The sequence below is a fragment of the Melopsittacus undulatus genome, chromosome 23 (genome assembly GCF_012275295.1).
Source record: "Melopsittacus undulatus isolate bMelUnd1 chromosome 23, bMelUnd1.mat.Z, whole genome shotgun sequence".
Taxonomy (NCBI): Eukaryota; Metazoa; Chordata; class Aves; order Psittaciformes; family Psittaculidae; genus Melopsittacus; species Melopsittacus undulatus.
In genome coordinates this window covers 102,856-126,349 of record NC_047549.1, presented here as the reverse complement: position 1 = coordinate 126,349, position 23,494 = coordinate 102,856, and the positions used below count along the sequence as shown (strand labels likewise).

Sequence of the window (23,494 nt, the reverse complement as noted above, 5' to 3'; positions counted from 1 at the left end):
GGGGGCTCCCCGGTGACCCCCATTGACACATTGGGGGGGTCCCCCCTTGGGATGGGGGGGGGGAGATGGGGGATACCCCATGGAGGGGGGGGGGAATTCCTTATGGGGGGGGTGATGTAAACCCGGGGGGGGGGGGTCCGCTCCGCCTCGTACCGGGGCGGGGGGGGGGCGGCACCGGCGGCGCTTGGCCCCTCCCCCGGGGTCGTCCCAACCGGTTGCACGGGGCCATGCGCTGAGCACCGGTCGGGACCGGGATCGGGATCATCCCCCCCCCCCCCCCCCCGGTCCCGTCGGGGATGGAGCCGGTACCGGGGTCCAGGAAGAGCCTCTCCCTATCGCTCCCGGTGCCCCGGGAGGGCTCCAGCACCTTGAGGCCCCCCCAGCACCTCTGGCGCCAGCCCCGCACCCCGATCCGCATCCGGCACCGGGGGTTCTCCGACGCCGAACGGCCCCGGCCCCGGCCCATGGAGCGGGCGGACGCGGTGGACACCGGGGACCGGCCCGGGCTGCGCAAGTCCCGAATGTCGTGGCCGTCGTCCCTGCACGGGGCCCCCAGCACCGGCAGGCGGTAGGTGACAGCGGCGGGGACCCCGCACCGGGACACCGGGAGCACCGGGAGCACCGGGAGCATCCCCCCCCCCCCCTCCCCATCCCACCACCGGAACCAGACTGGTACCGGCGATGGAGACCCGAGCATCGCAGGGGGATCTGGTACTGGAGACAGGAGACACCCCCCCCAACCCGCCCCCAGCATCATCCCGATACCGGTACCGGAGGCAGGATCCCCCCCCAGCATCATCCCTATTCGGGTACCAAAGCCAGGACCCCCTCAGCATCACCCTGATACCGGAGACAGGACCCCCCAGCATCATCCCGATCCCGGTACTGGAGACAGGATCCAACCCCCCCCCGCCCCCAGCATCATCCTGATACCGGTACCGGAGGCAGGACCCCCTCAGCATCATCCCCATCATTGTACCGGAGGCAGGATCCCCCCCTCAGCATCATCCCGATCCCGATACCAAAGCCAGGACCCCCTCAGCATCATCCTGATCCCGGTACCGGAGGCAGGAAGCCCCCAGCATCATCCCGGTACCGGAGCCAGTATCCCCCCTCAGCATCATCCCGATCCCGGTACCGAAACCAGGACCCGCTCAGCATCATCCCTATTCTGGTACCAAAGCCAGGACCCCTTCAGCATCATCCTGATCCCGGTACCGGAGGCAGGAAGCCCCCAGCATCATCCCGATACCGGAGACAGGACCCCCTCATTGTACCGGAGGCAGGACCCCCTCAGCATCACCCTGATACGGGAGACAGGACCCCCTTAGCATCATCCCCATCATTGTACCGGAGGCAGGATCCCCCCCCAGCATCATCCCTATTCGGGTACCAAAGCCAGGACCCCCTCAGCATCATCCCGGTACCGGAGGCAGGACCCCCTCAGCATCATCCTGATCCCGGTACCAAAGCCAGGACCCCCCCAGCACCATCCCAATCCCATTCCCAGATGCAAGACCCCCCCAGCATCACCCCATGGGGCAGCAGTAACACTTGGGGGGGGGGGGGTCACATCCGTTGGGTCCCGCTCCCATTGGATGCAATGGGGGGTGCCCCCATCGCCATGGTTGGGTCGGGGACAGCCGGGATCTGCCTGTTCCCTGTTCCCATTCCCAGGAAGTGATTGGGGGGGGGGGGGGGCAGAGTGTTCTGAGCTCCGCGTCCTTCCGGGGGGGTTCATCCTGGGGGGGCTCAGCCGTGCGCAGGAGGCGCAGCAGATGGTGGAGACTTGGGTCCTTCCTCCTCCTCTTCCTCCCTTCCCGAGGGATTCCAGCCCCTCCTGCAGGCAGCGCATGGGAAGCGGATGCCTTGCTCCGGGTACCAGGATGGTGATGGAGGGGGGGGGCGTCGGGATGATGGACCCCTCCATTCATTACATCGGGATGCTGGACCCCCTCCATTCATTACATCGGGATGATGGACCCCTCCATTCATTACATCGGGATGCTGGACCCCCCCTCATTCATTACATCGGGATGCTGGATCCCCTCCATTCATTACATCGGGATGATGGACCCCCTCCATTCATTACATCGGGATGATGGACCCCCCCTCCATTCATTACATCGGGATGCTGGACCCCCTCCATTCATTACATCGGGATGATGGACCCCCCCATTCATTACATCGGGATGCTGGACCCCCCCATTCATTACATTGGGATGATGGACCCTCTCCATTCATTACATCGGGATGATGGATCCCTCCATTCATCACATCAGGATGCTGGATCCCTGTTCATCCCATCAGGATGCTGGATCCCCCCTGTTCATCCCATCAGGATGCTGGATCCCCCCCATTCATCCCATCAGGATGCTGGACCCCTGTTCATCCCATCAGGATGCTGGATCCCCCATTCATCCCATCAGGATGCTGGATCCCCCCCGTTCATCCCATCAGGATGCTGGATCCCCCCCGTTCATCCCATCAGGATGCTGGATCCCCTGTTCATCCCATCAGGATGCTGGATCCCCAGTTCATCCCATCAGGATGCTGGATCCCCTGTTCATCCCATCAGGATGCTGGATCTCCCCCTGTTCATCCCATCAGGATGCTGGATCCCCCCCGTTCATCCCATCAGGATGCTGGATCCCCTGTTCATCCCATCAGGATGCTGGATCCCCAGTTCATCCCATCAGGATGCTGGATCCCCCCCATTCATCCCATCAGGATGCTGGATCCCCTGTTCATCCCATCAGGATGCTGGATCCCCCCCATTCATCCCATCAGGATGCTGGATCCCCTGTTCATCCCATCAGGATGCTGGATCACCCCCTGTTCATCCCATCAGGATGCTGGATCCCCCCTGTTCATCCCATCAGGATGCTGGATCCCAGTTCATCCCATCAGGATACTGGATCCCCTGTTCATCCCATCAGGATGCTGGATCCCCATTCATCCCATCAGGATACTGGATCCCCCATTCATCCCATCAGGATACTGGATCCCCGTTCATCCCATCAGGATGCTGGATCCCCCCCATTCATCCCATCAGGATGCTGGATCCTCCCTGTTCATCCCATCAGGATGCTGGATCCCTCATTCATCCCATCGGGATGCTGGATCCCCTGTTCATCCCGGTCTCCCCATCCCACCCTGTTCCATCGGGAGCATCCGGTTGGAGCCTCCCACTTGTGGCTTTCCCCTGTTCCTGGAGCAATCAGTGCCACTGGAGCTGAGTTGGGATCCATCCGGGATCCAGACGCCATTCCCGGCTTCCTGCAGCCTCTTCCCTATGGAATCCCTCCTCAATGGGATCCCTCTATGGAACAGATCCATCTCCATCCAACGGAGCCGACTCCATCCCGGAATCCTTTCCAAGCGGGATGAGTCACCTGCGGCCATTACAAGGGATTCACATTGGTCTCCAGTCCCAGCGCTGATCCCGATCCCGTTGGGAAGGAGGAAATCCCTTGGAATAGCAGGGATGCCCCATAGGATGGCCCTATATGGCCTTGTATGGAGGGCTATGGCACTGCATGGCTGCTATGGCCCAGTGCGTCCCCATTCCCATCCCATCCCATGGGATCCCCCTCAGGCTGGGCAGGAAGGGAGGCCTCAAGGGTGAGCACATCCCATAAGGGACAATGGGACAATGGGATCAGGGGGTCCCAGTGGATCCCCCCCCCCCGTATCCCGGTGCTGTGATTCCCGACGTCGGGAATGTTCCCATCACATTCCCTAAAAACGCCTTTTCCAGCCCAGAGCCGGATGCTAAATTTGGACCCTGTGACTCACAGCCCCCCCCCCCCCCCCCCCCCCCCCCCCCCCGCTGCCTGCGCAGCCCCATCAGGGCCCCCTCACATCAGCATCCCCATAGGGACAGGGCTCCCTATAGGGCAGGGACCCGCATAGGGACCCCCATAGACCCATGGACCCCATAGGGCTTGGAGTCCCTTATAGAGCAGGGTCCCGCATAGGGACCCCCATAGACCCATGGACCATATAGGGCTTGGATTCCCCCATAGGGCAGGGATCCGCACAGGGATCCCCATAAACCCATGGACCCCTTAGGCCTTGGTGTACCCTATAAGGCCAGGGACCCCCACAGGGCTTAGAGTTCCCTATAGAGCAGGGACCCGCATAGGGACCCCCATAGCCCCATGGACCCCATAGGGCTTGGAGTACCCTGAGGGCAGGAAGCCTCCTAGGGACCCCCATAGACCCAGGGACACTTTAGGGCTTGGTGTCCCCTGTAAGGCCAGGGACCCCTGTAGGGCTTGGATTCCCCTATAGGGCAGGGACCCTCATAGGGACACCCATGGCCCCATGGACCCCATAGGGCTTGGAGTCCCTATGGGGCAGAAACCCCCCTAGGGACCCCCATAGACCCAGGAACCCCATAGGGCTTGGAGTCCCCTATAGGGCAGGACCCCCCCTAGGTACCCCCATAGACCCATAGGGCTTGGTGTCCCCTATAGAGCAGGGACCCTCATAGGGACCCCCATAGCCCCATGGACCTCATAAGGCTTGGAGTCCCCTATGGGGCAGGAACCCCCCTAGGGACCCCCATAGACCCAGGAACCCCATAGGGCTTGGAGTCCCCTATAGAGAAAGGACTCGCATAGGGACCCCCATAGCCCCATGGATCCTATAGGGCTTGGAGTCCCCTATGGGGCAGGAACACCCCTAGGGACCCCCATAAACCTACGGACCCCTTAGGGCTTGGTGTCCCCTATAAGGCCAGGGACCCCCATAGGGCTTGGAGTCCCCTATAGGGCAGGGGTCTGAATAGGGACCCCCATAGCCCCATGGACCCCATAGGGCTTGGAGTCCTCTATGGGGCAGGAACCCCCCTAGGTACCCCCATAGACCCATAGGGCTTGGTGTCCCCTATAGAGCAGGGACCCGCATAGGGACCCCCATAGCCCCATGGACCCCATAGGGCTTGGAGTCCTCCATGGGGCAGGAACCCCCCTAGGTACCCCCATAGACCCATAGGGCTTGGTGTCCCCTATAGAGCAGGGACCCGCATAGGGACCCCCATAGCCCCATGGACCTCATAGGGCTTTGAGTCCCCTATGGGGCAGAAACCCCCCTAGGGACCCCCATAGACCCAGGAACCCCATAGGGCTTGGAGTCCCCTATGGGGCAGGACCCCCCCTAGGTACCCCCATAGCCCCATGGGTCCCATAGGGCTTGGAGTCCCCTATAGAGAAAGGACTCGCATAGGGACCCCCATAGCCCCATGGATCCTATAGAGCTTGGAGTCCCCTATGGGGCAGGAACACCCCTAGGGACCCCCATAAACCTACGGACCCCTTAGGGCTTGGTGTCCCATATAAGGCCAGGGACCCCCATACGGCTTGGAGTCCCCTACAGGGCAGGGGTCTGAATAGGGACCCCCATAGCCCCATGGACCCCCTAGGGCTTGGAGTCCCCCATAGGGCCAGGTCCCTCTAGAACTGATGCCCCCGCTGCCCAACCACCGTCAGTACCGGTGCTCACCACCGGGCGGCGCCACCATCGCGGCCATAGGGGGGGTGTGTGTGTGGCTGCTGGGTCCTAGTGCCCCCCCCTCCATCCCTGACCCTCTCCCTCTCTGCCCCCCCCCCAGGCTGGAAGCAGAGAACGGTCCCCCCCCGGAGGCTCAGCCCCCCCCGGGGTTGGTGCTGGTTCCGGGGGGGGCTCCAGGTCAGCGCAGAGAGTCCTTCCTGTACCGCTCGGACAGTGACTTCGACGGCTCCCCCAAGAGCCTGTCCCGGACCTCGTCTGTCACCAGCGACGTGTGAGTGACCCCCCCCGACCCCCCCCCGGGACCCCCAAACCATGGGAGCCCCCCCGGGACCCCCAGACTGTGGGGACCCCCCCATTGCTGCCATGGAGGGGGGAGGGGGACACCCCACGGAGCCCCCGTTCACCCCCTCCCCCCCCACACACCTCAATGGTCTCTTCCAGGCACGGGGAGGATCTGATCGTGACCCCCTTTGCACAGGTAGGGATGGGGGGGAGGGGCCTTGACCCCCCCTGACGCCATGACCACCCCTTACCCCCATGATCCCCTTTGCCCCATGACCCTTCCTTGAACCCCTGACCCCCCCTTGCCCCCCTGACCCCCCCTTTGCCCCCATGATCCCCCTTTGCCCCCATGACCCCCTCTTGCCCCCTGACCCTCCCTTGACCCCATGACCTCCTTTACCCCATAACCCCCCTTACCCCATGACCCCCCCTTGCCCCCATAACCCCCCCTTGACACCATGACCCCCCCTTGCCCCATGACCCCTCCTTAGCCCCATGACCCCCACTTGCCCCCATGACCCCCCTAGACCTCATGACCCCCACATGCCCCATTACCTCCCTTGCCCCATGACCCCCCCTTGACCCCCTGACCCCCCCTTACCCCATGATCCCCCCTTACCCCCATGACCCCCCATTGCCCCCTGACCTCCCCTTGACCCCTGACCCCCCCTTGACCCCAGGTCCTCGCCAGCCTCCGCAGTGTCCGCAGTAACTTCTCCATCCTGACCAATGTCCCCCCCCCCCCGGGCAGCAAGTGAGTGACCCTGACCTTTAACCTCCCCATGACCCTGACCCTGACCCCCCCCCATGGGGGGGGTCCCATCCACCCCTAACCCCTCCCCCCCCGCAGGCGCTCCCCCATTGGCTCCCAGCCCCCCCCCTGCCCACCTGTGCTCTCAGGTAAGGAGGGGTCAGGGCCCCTCCCCCCCCATCCCCATCCCCATAGGGTTCCATTGGGATCCACCATCCCCATAGGGTTCCATTGGGGATCCCCCATCCCCATAGGGTTCCATTGGGATCCCCCATCCCCATAGGGTTCCATTGGGGATCCCTCATCCCCATAGGGTTCCATTGGGTTCCCTCATCCCCATAGGGTTCCATTGGGTTCCCTCATCCCCATCCCCATAGAGCTCCATTGGGATCCCCCATCCCCATAGGGTTCCATTGGGATCCCCCATCCCCATCCCCAATGGATTCCCTTGGGATCCCCCATCCCCATAAGGTTCTATTGGGTTCCCTCATCCCCATCCCCATGGATTCCCTTGGGGTCCCCCCATCCTCATCCCCATTGGGCTCCTTTGGGGTCCCTCATCCCCATCCCTATCTCCATGGGGGTCCCTTAGGGATCCCCCCATCCTCATTGGGCTCCTTTAGGGTCCCCCATTCCCATGGGGTTCCCCTGGGGTCCCCTATCCCCATAGGGTTCCATTGGGGTCACCCATCCCCATAGGGTTCCATTGGGATCCCCCCATCCCCATAGGGTTTCATTGGGGTCCCTCATCCCCACCCCCATCCTCACAGATTCCCTTGGGGTCCCCCCATCCCCATCCCCATTGGGTTCCTTTGGGGTCCCTCATCCCCATCCATATCCCTGTGGGGTTCCCTCATCCTCATCCCCATGGGATTCTCTTGGGATCCCCCATCCTCATATATATCCTCATTGGGTGCCCTCATCCCCATCCCCATTGGTTCCCTTGAGGTCCCTCATCCACATCCCCATCCCCATGGGGTTCCCTTGGGATCCCCCCACCCCCATCCCCATTGGGTTCCCCCCATCCCCACCCCCATCCCCATTGGGATCCCCCATCCCCATTGGGGTCCCCCCACCCCCATCCCCATTGGGATCCCCCATCCCCATCCCCACGGGGGGGTCCCCCCCATCCCCTGCGCTGCCCCCCCACGCAGAGGAGACATCCCAGCAGCTGGCCCGGGAGACACTGGAGGAGCTGGACTGGTGCCTGGAGCAGCTGGAGAACCTGCAGACCCACCGAGCGGTCAGCGAGATGGCATCCAACAAGGTGGGAATACCGGGATAGGGCACTGGGAATACTGGGATGGGGCACTGGGAATACTGGGATAGGGCACTGGGAATACTGGGATGGGGCACTGGGAATACTGGGATAGGGCACTGGGAATACTGGGATGGGGGCAGGAATACTGGGATGGGGCTGGGAATACTGGGATAGGGCACTGGGAATACTGGGATGGGGGCAGGAATACTGGGATGGGGCTGGGAATACCGGGATGGGGGCAGGAATACTGGGATAGGGCACCGGGAATACCGGGATGGGGCTGGGAATACCGGGATGGGGGCAAGAATATCGGGATGGGAACGGGAATACTGGGATGGGGGCAGGAATACAGGGATGGGGGCAGGAATACCGGGATGGGGGCAGGAATACAGGGATGGGGCCGGGAGTGATGGGATAAGGACATGGGGAGAGGGATGGGAGCCTTCTTAGCACTGGGGATGGGGGCACTGGGATGGGGTAGACCCGGCTGTGACAGGAGGATGGGAATGGGATGGACCCTGATGTGACATGGGAATGGGAATGGGGATGGGATGGACCCGGCTGTGACATGAGGATGGGGATGGGGATGGGATGGGACCGGCTGTGACCTGGGAATGGGGATGGGGACCAGGATGGGGAGCAGGATGGGACCCCTGTGTGACACAGGGATGGGATGGACCATGATGTGACATGGGAATGGGGACCAGGATGGACCCTGATGTGACACTGGGATGGGGAAAGGGACCAGGATGGACCCGGCTGTGCTACAGGGATGGGATCAGGATGGGATCAGGATGGGAACAGGGATGGGGATGAGGACAGGGACCAGGATGGACCCGGCTGTGCCATGGGAATGGGGATGGGATGAACCCAGCTGTGTCATGGGAATAGGGAAAGGGACCAGGAAGGGACCCCAGTGGGACATGGATGGGGACAGGGACCAGGATGGACCCGGCTGTGAAACATGGATGGGGAAAGGGACCCTGATGTGACATGGGAATGGGAATGGGGATGGGATGGACCCGGCTGTGACATGGGAATGGGAATGGGATGGACCCAGCTGTGACATGGGAATGGGGATGGGGATTGGATGGACCCGGCTCTGACATGGGAATGGGGATGGGATGGACCCGGCTCTGACATGGGAATGGGATGGACCCGGCTCTGACATGGGAATGGGGATGGGGACCAGGACAGGACCCCAGTGTGACCCAGGGACGGGATGGATCCATCTGTGCCACATGGATGGGGGCAGGGATCAGGATGGACCCGGCTGTGCTACAGGGATGGGGATAAGGATGGGATCAGGATGGGAACAGGATGGGATCAGGATAGGAACAGGATGGGATCAGGGATGGGGATGAGGACAGGGACCAGGACGGACCCCGATGGGGCAGTGCGGGTACCATGTGGGGCTCCCCCCATTGCAGTGGGGGGGGTGTGTGGGGGGGTCCCCTCTGTTCTCCCCCCCCCGCTCTGCCGCGGGGCCGTGACCATGCCCGGGGGGGGGGGGGGCCGGGGGCGGAGCGTGGCCCCGCGCAGGCGTCTGCCCCCCCCCCCCCCCCCCCCGCAGCATCCGCGGCCTCCGCAGCCCCGACGGGACCCTCGGCCCCCCCCGGGCCCCCCCCGCGCCCCCCCCGCTGTTCTCGCACCCCCCCCCGCACCCCCCCATCCATTCCCATCCCTCCTCATCCTCCCCCCCCCCCCGCTCCATCCTTCCCCCCCCCCCCATAATGGGCTCCCCCTGACCCCCCCCCCACCCCTTTGGGGGGTGCTGCAACACCGGGGGGGGGGTTCACCCTCTGGAGCAGCCAAAGGGGGGGGGGGCGATGTGAGCCCCCCCCGGCGGGCGCAGCTTGGGGGGGGGTGGGGGACCCTGCTCCCCCCCCCCCGTGTCCCACCATGCCAAGGGCCCCCCCATAAGCTGCAAAGGAAGGGGGGGGGCTCATAAGCGGGGTTCCCTTTGGGCGGAGGGGGGGGTGCAGCCCCCCCCGGCCCCCCCCCGGCCCGACCATGCCCTTGGTGGATTTCTTCTGTGAGACCTGCGCCAAGCCCTGGCTCGTGGCTTGGTGGGACCAGGTAAGGGGGGGGGGGGGCACGGGAAGGGGGGGGGCACGTTTGACCTTCCCCCCCCCCCCAATGTCATGGTAGGGCCCTTGAGTGAATGCTTGCAGTGCCCCCCCCCCCCCATTGGTGGAGATGGGGGGGGCATTGGGTACTTGTGGTGGGGGGGAGGAGGGGGCTGTGTTTTGGGGGGGGGGGGGAAGGTGTCTCCCCCCCCCCCATCCCATTTGGGGGGGGGGCCTGGCAAACTCGTGGTAGGCACTGGTGGGCACCGTTGTGGGGGGGGGGGGGGCTGGACCGGAGGACCCCTCCCCCCTTCTCGTGACACAAGGGGGGGTTAAACACCCCCCCCCGCAGGGACAGGGATGGGGCAGTTGCTATGGAGAGTGTGGTTACCATGGAGATGGGGAGGAAGGTCCTGATTGGCTGATAGGGGAGGGATGCAGTGATGCTCTTCTCCCCCCCCCCGCCCCGTGTTGGGACAGTTGGGGGGGGGCAATGTGGTCTTGGGGGGGGTGAAGCCGATGCTGGGGGATGAGTCACCCGGGGGGGGGGACGGGACAGCGGATTGGGGGGGTCTTGGGGGGGCTCAGCTGCTGCGGCACCATTGGGGGGGGCACCTCTGGGTGCTCCCATTGGGGGGGGCCAAGGGGCTGGGGAACAGACTGGGGGGGGGGGGGTGGCAGCTCCCAGTGTCCCCCCAGTGCTACCCGTGCCCCCCCCAGTGCCATGGGGGTGAAGCTGCTCCGGCCCCGTGTCCCCATCGTCATTGTCATCCCTGCTCATCCCCCTCCTTGTCCTCAGCCCTGGCCCCTTCCCGTCCATCCCCATCCTCTTCCCATCCTTGGCCCCCATCCCTATCCTGTCCTCATCCCCATCCTGTTCATCTTCATCCCCAGCCATGACCTTGTCTCCATCCCAACCCCATCTTGCCCCATCCCCATCCCATCCTATATCCATCCCAAGCCCTTTCCCATCCCCATCTCCATACCCCTCTCTATTCCCATCCCCATCCCCCTCTCATCCAACCCCATCCCCTTCCCCATCTCCATCCTATCCCATCCCAAATTTATCCCATCCTATCCCATCCCTATCCCCATCCCATCCCATCCCTATCCCCATCCCCATATTTTCCCATCACATCCCATCCCCATCTTGCCACATCCCTATCCCATCCCCATCCCCATCTCCATCCCATCCCCATCCTATTCCCATCCCATCCCCATCCCATCCCTATCCCCATCTCCATCCCATCTTCATCCCATCCCCATCCCATCCCCATCCCCATACCATCCCTATCCCCATCTCCATCCCATCCCTATCCCCATCTCCATCCCATCCCCATCCCTATCCCATCCCCATCCCATCCCTATCCCACCCCTATCCCCATCTCCATCCCATCCCCATCCAATCCCTATCCCCATCTCCATCCCATCCCCATCTCCATCCCATCCCCATCTCCATCCCCATCCCCATCTCCATCCCATCCCCATCCCATCTCCATCCCATCCCCATCTCCGTCCCCATCCCCATCTCCATCCCATTCCCATCCCATCCCCATCCCATCTCCATCCCATCTCCATCCCATCCCACCCCCATCCCCATCTCCATCCCATCCCATCCCCATCCCCATCTCATCCCCATCTCCATCCCATCCCCATCCCATCCCCATCCCCATCTCATCCCCATCTCCATCCCATCCCCATCCCATCCCCATCCCATCCCCATCCCCATCCCATCCCCATCCCATCCCATCCCCATCCCATCCCCATCCCATCCCCATCCCATCCCCATCTCCATCCCATCCCCATCCCCATCTCCATCCCCATCCCCATCCCATCCCATCCCCATCCCCATCTCCATCCCTATCCCCATCCCCACCCTCATCCCCATCCCCATCCCATCCCTATCCCCATCTCCATCCCATCCCCATCCCATCCCCATCCCCATCTCCATCCCATCCCCATCTCCATCCCATCTCCATCCCATCCCCATCCCATCCCATCCCCATCCCATCCCATCCCATCCCCATCCCCATCCCATCCCCATCCCATCCCATCCCCATCCCATCCCCATCCCCATCCCATCCCCATCCCATCCCCATCCCCATCCCATCCCCATCCCCATCCCCATCCCCATCCCCATCCCCATCCCCATCCCATCCCCATCCCCATCCCCATCCCATCCCCATCCCCATCCCATTCCCATCCCATCCCTTTCCATCCCAATGGGGGGTGTTCCCATCTCAATGACCCCCCTGCCTCCTGCCCCCCCAGTTCAAGAGGATGCTGAACCGGGAGCTCACCCACCTCTCCGAGATGAGCCGCTCCGGTAACCAGGTCTCCGAGTACATCTCCAGCACCTTCCTCGGTGAGACCCCCACGGACCCCCCCATCCCTCCCTCTGTCAATGGGGGGGTCCCCATCTCATGCTCTGTGTGTGTGACCCCCCCGGACCCCCCCATCCCTCCCTCTATCAATGGGGGGGTCCCCATCTCATGCTCTGTGTGTGTGACCCCCCCGGGCCCCCCCCATCCCTCCCTCTGTCACCGGGGGGGTCCCCATCTCATGCTCTGTGTGTGTGACCCCCCCGGGCCCCCCCATCCCTCCCTCTGTTATGGGGGGGTCCCCATCTCATGCTCTGTGTGTGTGACCCCCCCGGGCCCCCCCATCCCTCCCTCTGTCATGAGGGGGTCCCCATCTCATGCTGTGTGTGTGTGACCCCCCCGGGCCCCCCCATCCCTCCCTCTGTCACGGGGGGGTCCCCATCTCATGCTCTGTGTGTGTGACCCCCCCGGGCCCCCCCATCCCTCCCTCTGTCATGGGGGGGTCCCCGTCTCATGCTCTGTGTGTGTGACCCCCCCGGGCCCCCCCATCCCTCCCTCTGCCATGGGGGGGTCCCCATCTCATGCTGTGTGTGTGTGACCCCCCCAGACAAACAGCACGAGGTGGAGATCCCGGCCCCCGGCCCTAAGGAGCGGGACAAGAAGCGGCGCCCACCCCCCCCCTTGGGGCAGCTCCGGGGGGGGGGGGGAAAGCAGCTGCCCCCCCCCGGCGGCGCGGGGGGGTGCGGGGTCCCCCGCTTTGGGGTCAGCACCGACCGTGAGGAGCTGCTGGGCAAGGTCCGGGGGGTTTTGGGGAGCAAAGGGGGGGGGGTCCATGATGTGCCCCCCCCTCCATCCTTACACCCCCCCCCCAGGAGCTCGAGAGCATCAACAAGTGGGGGCTGAACATCTTCCGTGTGGCCGAGTTCTCCAACAACCACTCGCTGAGCTGCATCATGTTCAGTGTGTTCCAGGTATGGACACCCCCACTGACCCCCATTGACACCCATTGGTACCTGTTCATACCCATTGGCACCCATTGACACCCGCTGATACCCATTGACACTGTTGACGATCACTGGCACCCATTGACACCCACTGGAACCCATTGACACCCATTGGTACCTGTTCATACCCATTGGCACCCATTGACACTGTTGACAATCATTGGCACCCATTGACACCCACTGGAACCCATTGACACCCACTGGTACCTGTTCATATCCATTGGCACCCATTGACACCCGCTGATACCCATTGACACTACTGACGATCACTGGCACCCATTGACACCCACTGGAACCCACTGACACCCATTGGTACCTGTTCATACCCATTGGCACCCATTGACACCCGCTGATACCCATTGACACTGTTGACAATCACTGGCACCCACTGACACCCACTGGAACCCACTGACACCCACTGGCACCTATTTGCACTCATTGACACCCATTCACCCCCACTGGTACCCATTGACACCTCTTGGCACCCACTGACACCCACTGATACCCATTGACACTATTGACACCCATTGGTACCCATTCACCCCATTGGCACCCATTCACCCCCACTGGCATTCATTGACACCCATTGATACTCACTGACACTATTGACAACCATTGGCACCCATTCACCCCCATTGGCACCCACTGACCCCCATTGCCCCCCCCTTCCCGCAGGAGTGGGAGCTGCTATGCACATTCTGCATTGAGCTGCATTAACACTATTGACAACCCCTGGCACCTATTCACCCCCACTGACACCATTGGCACCCATTAGCGCCCACTGATACCCACTGGCACACATAGATGCCTTTCGGCCCCCACTAACACCCATTGATACCCGTTAACACCATTGGCACTCACTGAAACCCACTGGCACCCATTGACACCCATAGACGCCCATTGGCACCCACTGACGCCCATTGACACCCATTGTCACCCATTGGCACCCACTGACCCCCATTGATACCCATTGACACCATTGACACCACTGGCACCCACTGACGCCCATGGATGCCCATTGGCACCCATTGACGCCCATTGGCATCCACTGACGCCCATTGACACCCATTGACACCATTGACATCATTGGCACCCATTGACACCATTGGCACCCATTGATGTCCATTGACACCATTGACACCATCGGCACCCATTGACACCATTGACACCATTGGCCTCACTGACGCCCATTGACACCATTGACACCATCGGCACTCACTGACGCCCATTGACACCATTGGCCCCACTGATGCCCATTGACACCATTGACACCATTGACACCATTGGCACCCATTGACACCATTGACAGCATCAGCCCCACTGACGCCCATTGGCACCCATTGACGCCCATTGGCACCCATTGGCACCCATTGACACCATTGACCCCATTGACACCATTGACACCATCGACCCCATTGACCCCATTGACACCATTGACCCCATTGACCCCATTGACCCCATCGACCCCATTGACCCCATTGACACCATCGACCCCATCGACCTCATTGACCCCATTGACCCCATTGACCCCATCGACCCCATTGACCCCACTGACCCCACTGACCCCATTGACCCCACTGACCCCATTGCCACCATCGACCCCACTGACCCCCCTGACCCCACTGACCCCCCTCCCCCCCCCCAGGAGCGTGACCTGCTGCGCACGTTCCGCATGGCGCCGCAGACGCTGCTGACCTTCGTGCGCACGCTCGAGTCTCGCTACCGCCCCCACGTGGCCTATCACAACAGCCTGCACGCGGCCGACGTGGTGCAGTCCACGCACGTGCTGCTGGCCACGCCCGCGCTCGACGTCAGCACGCACGGGGGGCGGGGCCTCGGGGGGGGGCGGGGCCTCGGGGAGGGGGAGGGGGGGGTATGGGGGGGTTTGGTCTCGGGGAGAGGGGCGGGGCCTCGGGGGGGGATGACCCCTCCCATCATGAGGGGGATGTTGGGGTACCCAAAGACCATGGGCGAGGGGTGGTGGGTTTCCAGATGTTGGGTCCCCAAAGGCCATGGTCCCCAGATGTTGGGTCCCCAGGTTTTGGGTTCACAAAGACCATGGTCCCCAGATGTTAGGTCCCCAGATGTTGGGTCCTCAGGTGTTGGGTCCCCAATGGCCATGGTCCCTAGATACTGGGTTCCCAGATGTTGGGTCTCCAGATATTGGGTCCCCAGATGTTGGGTTCCCAGATGTTAGGACCACAGATGTTAGAACCCCAGATGTTGGGTCCCCAGATGTTGGGATCCCAAAGACCATGGTCCCCAGATACTGAGTTCCCAGATATTGGGTCCCCAGGTGTTGGGTCCCCAGATGTTGGGTTCCCAAAGACTATGGTCCCCAGATGTTAGCTCCCCAGGTGTTGGGTTCACAAAGACCATGGTCCCCAGATGTTGGGATCCCAAAGACCATGGTCCCCAGATACTGGGTTCCCAGATGTTAGGACCCCAGATGTTGGGTCCCCAGATGTTGGGATCCCAAAGACCATGGTCCCCAGATACTGGGTTCCCAGATGTTAGGACCCCAGATATTGGGTCCCCAGGTGTTGGGTCCCCAGATGTTGGGTCCCCAGATGTTGGGTCCCCAAAGGCCATGGTCCCCAGATGTTGGGTCCCCAGGTGTTAGGACCCCAGCTGCTGGGTCCACAACCCCACAGTGCCAGGATGTTATGGGGGGGGGTCCCTGCTGCTGGGGTAGGGGGGGTCCCTGTTTCAGGCTGTGCTGGGTGGGTGCTGAGTCTGCTGTTGCCCCAGGCCGTGTTCACTGACCTGGAGATCCTGGCCGCGCTCTTCGCTGCCGCCATCCACGATGTCGACCACCCCGGGGTGTCCAACCAGTTCCTCATCAACACCAGTGAGTGCCCTCGTACATACATGTGGCATGTTACACGTGTGTCATAGCATGTACATATGTCGTGGAACACGTGTGTCCTAGCACATAAATGTGTCATGGAACACGTGTGTCCTAGCACATACATGTGTCATGGAACACACGTGTCATAGCACATACATGTGTCATGGAACATGTGTGCCCTCGTACATACATGTGGCATGGATCACGTGTGTCATAGCACATACATGTGTCATGGAACACGTGTGTCATAGCAAATACATGTGTCATGGAACACGTGTGTCCTAGCACATACATGTGTCATGGAACACGTGTGTCCTAGCATGTACATATGTCATGGAACACGTGTGTCCTAGCACATACATGTGTCATGGAACATGTGTGTCCTAAGACATACATTTGTCATGGAACACGTGTCATAGCACATACATATGTCATGGAACATGCATGCCCTATCCCATACATGTGTAATAGAACACATTTGTCCTAACACATACATGTGTCATAGCACACACGTGTCCTACCCCATCCATATCAATGCACACACATGTCCCATCCCATCCATGTCAATGCATACACGTGTCCCATCCCATCCATGTCAATGCACACACGTGTCCCATCCCATCCATGTCAATGCACACACGTGTCACATCCATGTCAATGCACACACGTGTCCCATCCCATCCATGTCAATGCACACACGTGTCCCATCCGTGTCAATGCACACACGTGTCCCATCCATGTCAATGCACACATGTGTCCCATCCCATGCATGTCAATGCACACACGTGTCCCATCCCATCCATGTCAATGCACACACGTGTCCCATCCCATCCATGTCAATGCACACACGTGTCCCATCCCATCCATGTCAATGCACACACGTGTCCCATCCCATCCATGTCAAGGCACACACATGTCCCATCCCATCCATGTCAATGCACACACGTGTCCCATCCCATCCATGTCAATGCACACGTGTCCCATCCCATCCATGTCAATGCACACACGTGTCCTATCCCATCCGTGTCAATGCACACACATGTCCTATCCCACCCATGTCAATGCACACGTGTCCCATCCATGTCAATGCACACATGTGTCCCATCCCATCCATGTCAATGTACACACATGTCCCATCCCATCCATGTCAATGCACACACGTGTCCCATCCCATCCATGTCAATGCACACACATGTCCCATCCCATCCATGTCAATGCACACACGTGTCCCATCCCATCCATGTCAATGCACACACGTGTCCCATCCCATCCATGTCAATACACACACATGTCCTACACCATCCATGTCAATGCACACACGTGTCCCATCCCATCCGTGTCAATACACACACGTGTCCCATCCCATCCATGTCAATGCACACATGTCCCATCCCATCCATGTCAATACACACGTGTCCTATCCCATCCATGTCAATGTACACACGTGTCCTATCCCATCCATGTCAATGCACACACGTGTCCTATCCCATCCATGTCAATGTACACACATGTCCCATCCCATCCATGTCAATGCACACACGTGTCCCATCCCATCCATGTCAATGCACACACATGTCCCATCCATGTCAATACACACACGTGTCCCATCCCATCCATGTCAATGCACACACGTGTCCCATCCCATCCATGTCAATGCACACACGTGTCCCATCCCATCCATGTCAATGCACACACGTGTCCCATCCCATCCATGTCAAAGCACACATGTCCCATCCATGTCAATGCACACACGTGTCCCATCCCATCCATGTCAATGCACACACGTGTCCCATCCCATCCATGTCAATGCACACGTGTCCCATCCATGTCAATGCACACACGTGTCCCATCCCATCCATGTCAATACACACACGTGTCCCATCCATGTCAATACACACACGTGTCCCATCCATGTCAATGCACACACGTGTCTCATCCCATCCATGTCAATGCACACACATGTCCCATCCCATCCATGTCAATACACACACGTGTCCCATCCATGTCAATACACACACGTGTCCCATCCATGTCAATGCACACACGTGTCCTATCCCATCCGTGTCAATGCACACACATGTCCTATCCCACCCATGTCAATGCACACGTGTCCCATCCATGTCAATGCACACATGTGTCCCATCCCATCCATGTCAATGTACACACATGTCCCATCCCATCCATGTCAATGCACACACGTGTCCCATCCCATCCATGTCAATGCACACACATGTCCCATCCCATCCATGTCAATGCACACACGTGTCCCATCCCATCCATGTCAATGCACACGTGTCCCATTCATGTCAATGCACACACGTGTCCCATCCATGTCAATGGACACACGTGTCCCATTCATGTCAATGCAGACTCGGAGCTGGCTCTGCTCTACAATGATGAGTCCGTGCTGGAGAATCACCACTTGGCCGTTGGCTTCCAACTGCTCCAGGAGGAAAACTGTGACATCTTCCAGAGCCTGAGCCGGCGCCAGCGCCAGAGCCTGCGCAAGATGGTCATCGACATGGTGCGGGAACCGGAACTGAGACAAAACACCCCAAAACTGAGACAAAACTGAGCCAAACACCCCAAAACTGAGCCAAAACTGAGCCAAAACACCCCAAACCCGACCCAAAACTGACCCAAGCCAGCCCCAAACTGACCCAAAATATCCTGAAACTGACCTCAAACTGACATAAAGCACACCGAAACTGACCCAAAATTGACTGAAACTGACCCAAAATTGACCCAAAACTCCCCAAATCTGTCCCAAAACACCCCAAAACTGATGCAAAACACCCCAAAACTGACCTGAAACTGACCTGAAACTGACCCAAAACACCCCAAAACCTACCCAAAACTGATTCAAACCAGCCCAAAACTGACCCAAAACACAGCAAAACTGACCCAAATCACCCCTAAACCCCCCCAACCCAACCCCCCGAACCCCCCTAAATCACCTCGAACCTGCCCCAAACTCAACCCCCCCCCCCCCAGGTCCTGGCCACAGACATGTCCAAGCACATGAGCCTCCTGGCTGACCTCAAGACCATGGTGGAGACCAAGAAGGTGACGAGCTCGGGGGTGCTGCTGCTGGACCACTACACTGACCGCATCCAGGTGGGGGGGCACACATGGGGTCCATGGGGGGCAGTGGGGTAGGGTGAGGGTTAGGGTTATGGTTATGATTATGGTTATGGTTAGGGTTATGATTATGGTTAGGGTTAGGGTTATGGTTATGGTTAGGGTTAGTGTTATGGTTAGAGTATGGTTAGGGATATGGTTATGGTTAGTGTTAGGGTTATGGTTAGGTGTTTATGTTAGTTTTAGTGTTTCTATTTAGGGTTAGGGTTGGTGTTATTTTTAGTGCTAATTATAGTGGTTAAGTTAGGTTTAGTGGTTAGGGGCCTGATTAGGGTTTGCAGTATGCTTAGGTGTACGTTTAGATTTAGGGGTTAGTTTGATGGTTAAGTTTAGGGTTAGGGTTATGGTTAGGGTGAGTATCATGTTTATTATTAGGGTTAAGGTTATGTTTAGTGTTATGGTTAGGGTTAGGGTTATGCTTAGGTTTAGGGTTATGGGTAGGTTTATGGTTAGTGTTAGTGGTAATGTTAGGGTTAGCGTTATGGTTAGTTGTAGATGTTAGTGTTAGGGTTTCTATTTAGTGTTAGTGTTAGTGTTATTATTAGTGTTAGTTTTATAGGCTGGGTTAGAGTTAGTGGATTGTGGTAGAGTTAGGGTTAGGGATTAGGTGTAGGTTTAGGTTTAGGGTTATGTGGTAATTTTAGGGTTAAATATTAGGGGTGGTGTTAGGTTTAGCATTAGGTTTATGGTATTTGTTATCTTATTTTTATATTTAAGGTTTGGTGTTACATGTATGTTTAATGTTAGGGTTGGGATTAGGGTTAGGGCTATGTGTTGGTGTTGGGTTTCAGATTACAATTATGGTTAGATTTGGGTTTATGTTTTATTGTGAGGTTTATTTGTTAGGGTAGGGTTAGGGTTGATGTTTAGGGTTAGTTGTAGTTGCTGTTTGTATGGTTATGTTTAAGGGTTAGGGTTAGTTGCAGTTGTTGTGTGTATATTTAGGGTCAGGGTTACCAATGGTGCCGGTGATGTATCTGTGGTAGGTCCTGAGGAACATGGTTAGGGTTAGTTGTAGTTGCTGTGTGTATGGTTATGGTTATGGTTAGTGTGAGGGTTATCAACGGTGCCGGTGATGGGTATGTGTTAGGTCCTGAGGAACATGGTTAGGGTTATGGTTATGGTTAGGGTTAGGGTCAGCGTTACCAATGGTGCCGGTGATGGGTCTTTGGTAGGTCCTGAGGATCATGGTTAGGGTTAGTTGTAGTTGTAGTGTTTATGGTTATAGTTAGGGTCAGGGTTACCACCGGTGATGGTGATGGGTTAGGGTTAGGGTTAGTTGTAGTTGTGTGTATGGTTAGTGTCAGGGTTACCAACAGTGCCAGTGATGTGTCTGTGTTAGGTCCTGAGGAACATGGTCCATTGTGCGGATCTGAGTAACCCCACGAAGCCGCTGGAGCTGTACCGGCAATGGACCGAGCGCATCATGGAGGAGTTCTTCCGGCAGGGAGACCGGGAACGGGAGCGGGGAATGGAGATCAGCCCCATGTGCGACAAGCACACGGCCTCCGTGGAGAAGTCCCAGGTAACGGGGTCTGGCATGGACATGGGGATCCTGATGGACATGGGGATCCTGATGGACGTGGGGATCCTGATGGACATGGGGATCCTGATGGACATGGGGATCCCTATGGACATGGGGATCCTTATGGACATGATGATCCTTATGGGTTTGGTGCAATGTTCCTTATGAACATGATGATCCTTATGGGTTGGGTGCAATGGTCCTTGTGGACACGATGATCCTTATGGACATGGTGATCCTTATGAACATAATGATCCACATGGGTTGGGTGCAATGATCCTTATGGACATGGTCATACTTAAGGACATGATGATCCTTAAGGACATGATGATCCTTATGGTTTGGGTGTGATGATCCTTATGGACAACATGGGCTTTATGGACATGGTGACCCTTAAGGACTGGGTATGATGATCCTTATGGATAACATAATCCTTATGGACGTGATGACCCTTATGGACATGACGACCCTTATGGCCACGATGACTCTCGTGTTGGGTATGATGCTCCATATGGATACAATGATCCTTATGGACTTGATGATCCCTGTGGATGCAATGATCCTTATGGACATGATGACCCTCATGGGTTGGGTATGATGCTCCATACGGCTATGATGATCCCTATGGACACGGTGACCCTTATGGGTTGGGTACAAAGCTCCATGTGGATATGATGAGGCCTATGGATATGATTATCCCCATGGACACAATGATCCTTATGGACACAGTGACACTTATGGGTTCGGTACAATGCTCCATATGGATATGATGATTCCTATGGACACAACGACCCTTATGGACACAGTGACACTCACGGGTTGGGTACAATGCTCCATGTGGATACGATGATCCCTATGGACACAGTGACACTTATGGGTTGGGTACAATGCTCCATGTGGATATGATGATCCCTATGGGTATGATGATCCTTATGGGTACGATGGCCCTCATGGGTTGGGTACAATGCTCCATGTGGATATGATGATCCCCATGGACACAACGACCCCTATGTACACGATGCCCCCCCCACCCCCCCCATAGGTCGGCTTCATCGACTACATCGTGCACCCGCTATGGGAGACCTGGGCTGACCTGGTGCATCCGGATGCTCAGGACATCCTGGAGACGCTGGAGGAGAACCGGGATTGGTACCACAGCCGCGTCCCGCACAGCCCATCCCCCCCCCCCCCCCCCCCCACCCCCCCCCCCCTCGGGCCCCCCCCCATCCCAGCCCCACTTCCGCTTCGACCTCCCCCTGGATGAGGATGAGGAGGGAGGGGGACACGATCCAACCCTCGGCCCCCCCCCCTGTGAGGATGAGGATGGAGAAGCCCCCCCCCATCCACCCTATGTGCCCCCCCCCAAGCGGCCCCCGGGGAGACCCCCCGAGGGGGAGGAGGAGGAGGGACCGGACCAAGGCGATGGAGGGGGGGGGTGAATGGCGATACCACCCCCCCTCCATTGCACATCACTGGGGGGGGGGGGGGAGGAAGTTGCCCCCCCCCCAAAGCAAAATTTGCTTTAATTTAATTTAATTATTTTTATTTAATTTTTTTTTTTTTTGGGGGGAAAATTTTTATTCAATTTTTTACAAAAGTTGAAAAGACAAAAAACAGGGACCCCCCCCCCCAGAAAACACCTCCCCCCCCGGGGGGGGACCCTCACCCCATTGAAAGCCATTGATGGGGGGGGGGGGGCAGGCAGGGATGAGGATGGAGAGGGGGGTGTAAAATGACCCCCAGTGCGCCCCCATGGTGGGGGGGGGATCTTGTGACACCCTCCCCCATTGGGTCCAGGCCATAGTGGGGGTGTCTGCGCCCCCCCCCCCAAATCCCCATTAGAGATGAAGCAATAATAAGGTGCCCCCCCCATAATATAAAGGGGGGGGAAGGTTTGGGGGGGGAGACCCCCCCATTCTGAACACTGTACTGTAGCATTGGGGTCCCCCTTCATGTGGGGGGGGCACAGCAGGGGGTGGGGGCACAATGGGGGTTGTAGGGGATGTGCCCCCCATTTATTGGGGGGGGTCGGGCCCCCCCATGACGTGGCCTTTAATGGAGGGGGGGGGGCACGGGTGGGGGGGGGGGGCAGAGCTTTTATTTTTGTATATACTGTGAATGGTTCGGTCGGGACTTGGGGGGGGGAGGATATGGGGGTGCCCCCCCCCCATTCCCCCCCCTCCATTATATGGGGGGGGTGTGTGCTCACCCCCCCCCCCGTGTTCCCCCCCCTTCTCCCTCATCCATCATCAGCTCCAATAAAGAGGAGAAGGGATTGAGTGTGGGGGGGTCTGGATTGGGGGGGGGGGAATGGGATGGGGGGGCTATAGAGGGAATGGGATGGGGGTTATAGAGGGAATGGGATGGGGGGGCTATAGAGGAAATGGGATGGGGGGGTATAGAGGGAATGGGATGGGGGTTATAGAGGGAATGGGATGGGGGGGCTATAGAGGGAATGGGATGGGGGTTATAGAGGGAATGGGATGGGGGTTATGGAGGGAATGGGATGTGGGGGTATAGAGGGAATGGGATGTGGGGGTATAGAGGGAATGGGATGTGGGGGTATAGAGGGAATGGGATGGGGGTTATAGAGGGAATGGGATGGGGTTATAGGGGGAATGGGATGGGGGTTATAGAGGGAATGGGATGGGGGCTATAGGGGGAATGGGATGGGGGTTATAGAGGGAATGGGATGGGGGCTATAGAGGGAATGGGATGTGGGGGCTATAGAGGGAATGGGATGGAGGTTATAGAGGGAATGGGATGTGGGGG

At 59.0% G+C, this 23,494-nt stretch overlaps 1 protein-coding gene across 1 annotated transcript; it reads left to right on the top strand.

Annotated features, from left to right (window-relative positions):
- The first annotated feature begins 296 nt into the window (after positions 1-296).
- Positions 297-22,161, top strand: LOC117437571 (cAMP-specific 3',5'-cyclic phosphodiesterase 4C-like). Its single transcript, XM_034072077.1, is given in 16 exon segments — positions 297-568; positions 5,618-5,788; positions 5,959-5,995; positions 6,480-6,553; positions 6,650-6,699; positions 7,705-7,817; positions 12,152-12,245; positions 12,809-12,996; positions 13,074-13,172; positions 14,851-15,015; positions 15,957-16,056; positions 18,426-18,580; positions 19,051-19,173; positions 20,540-20,722; positions 21,765-21,953; positions 21,955-22,161. Coding segments are annotated over 16 exon segments (2,220 nt in total).
- The last annotated feature ends 1,333 nt before the right edge of the window (positions 22,162-23,494 follow it).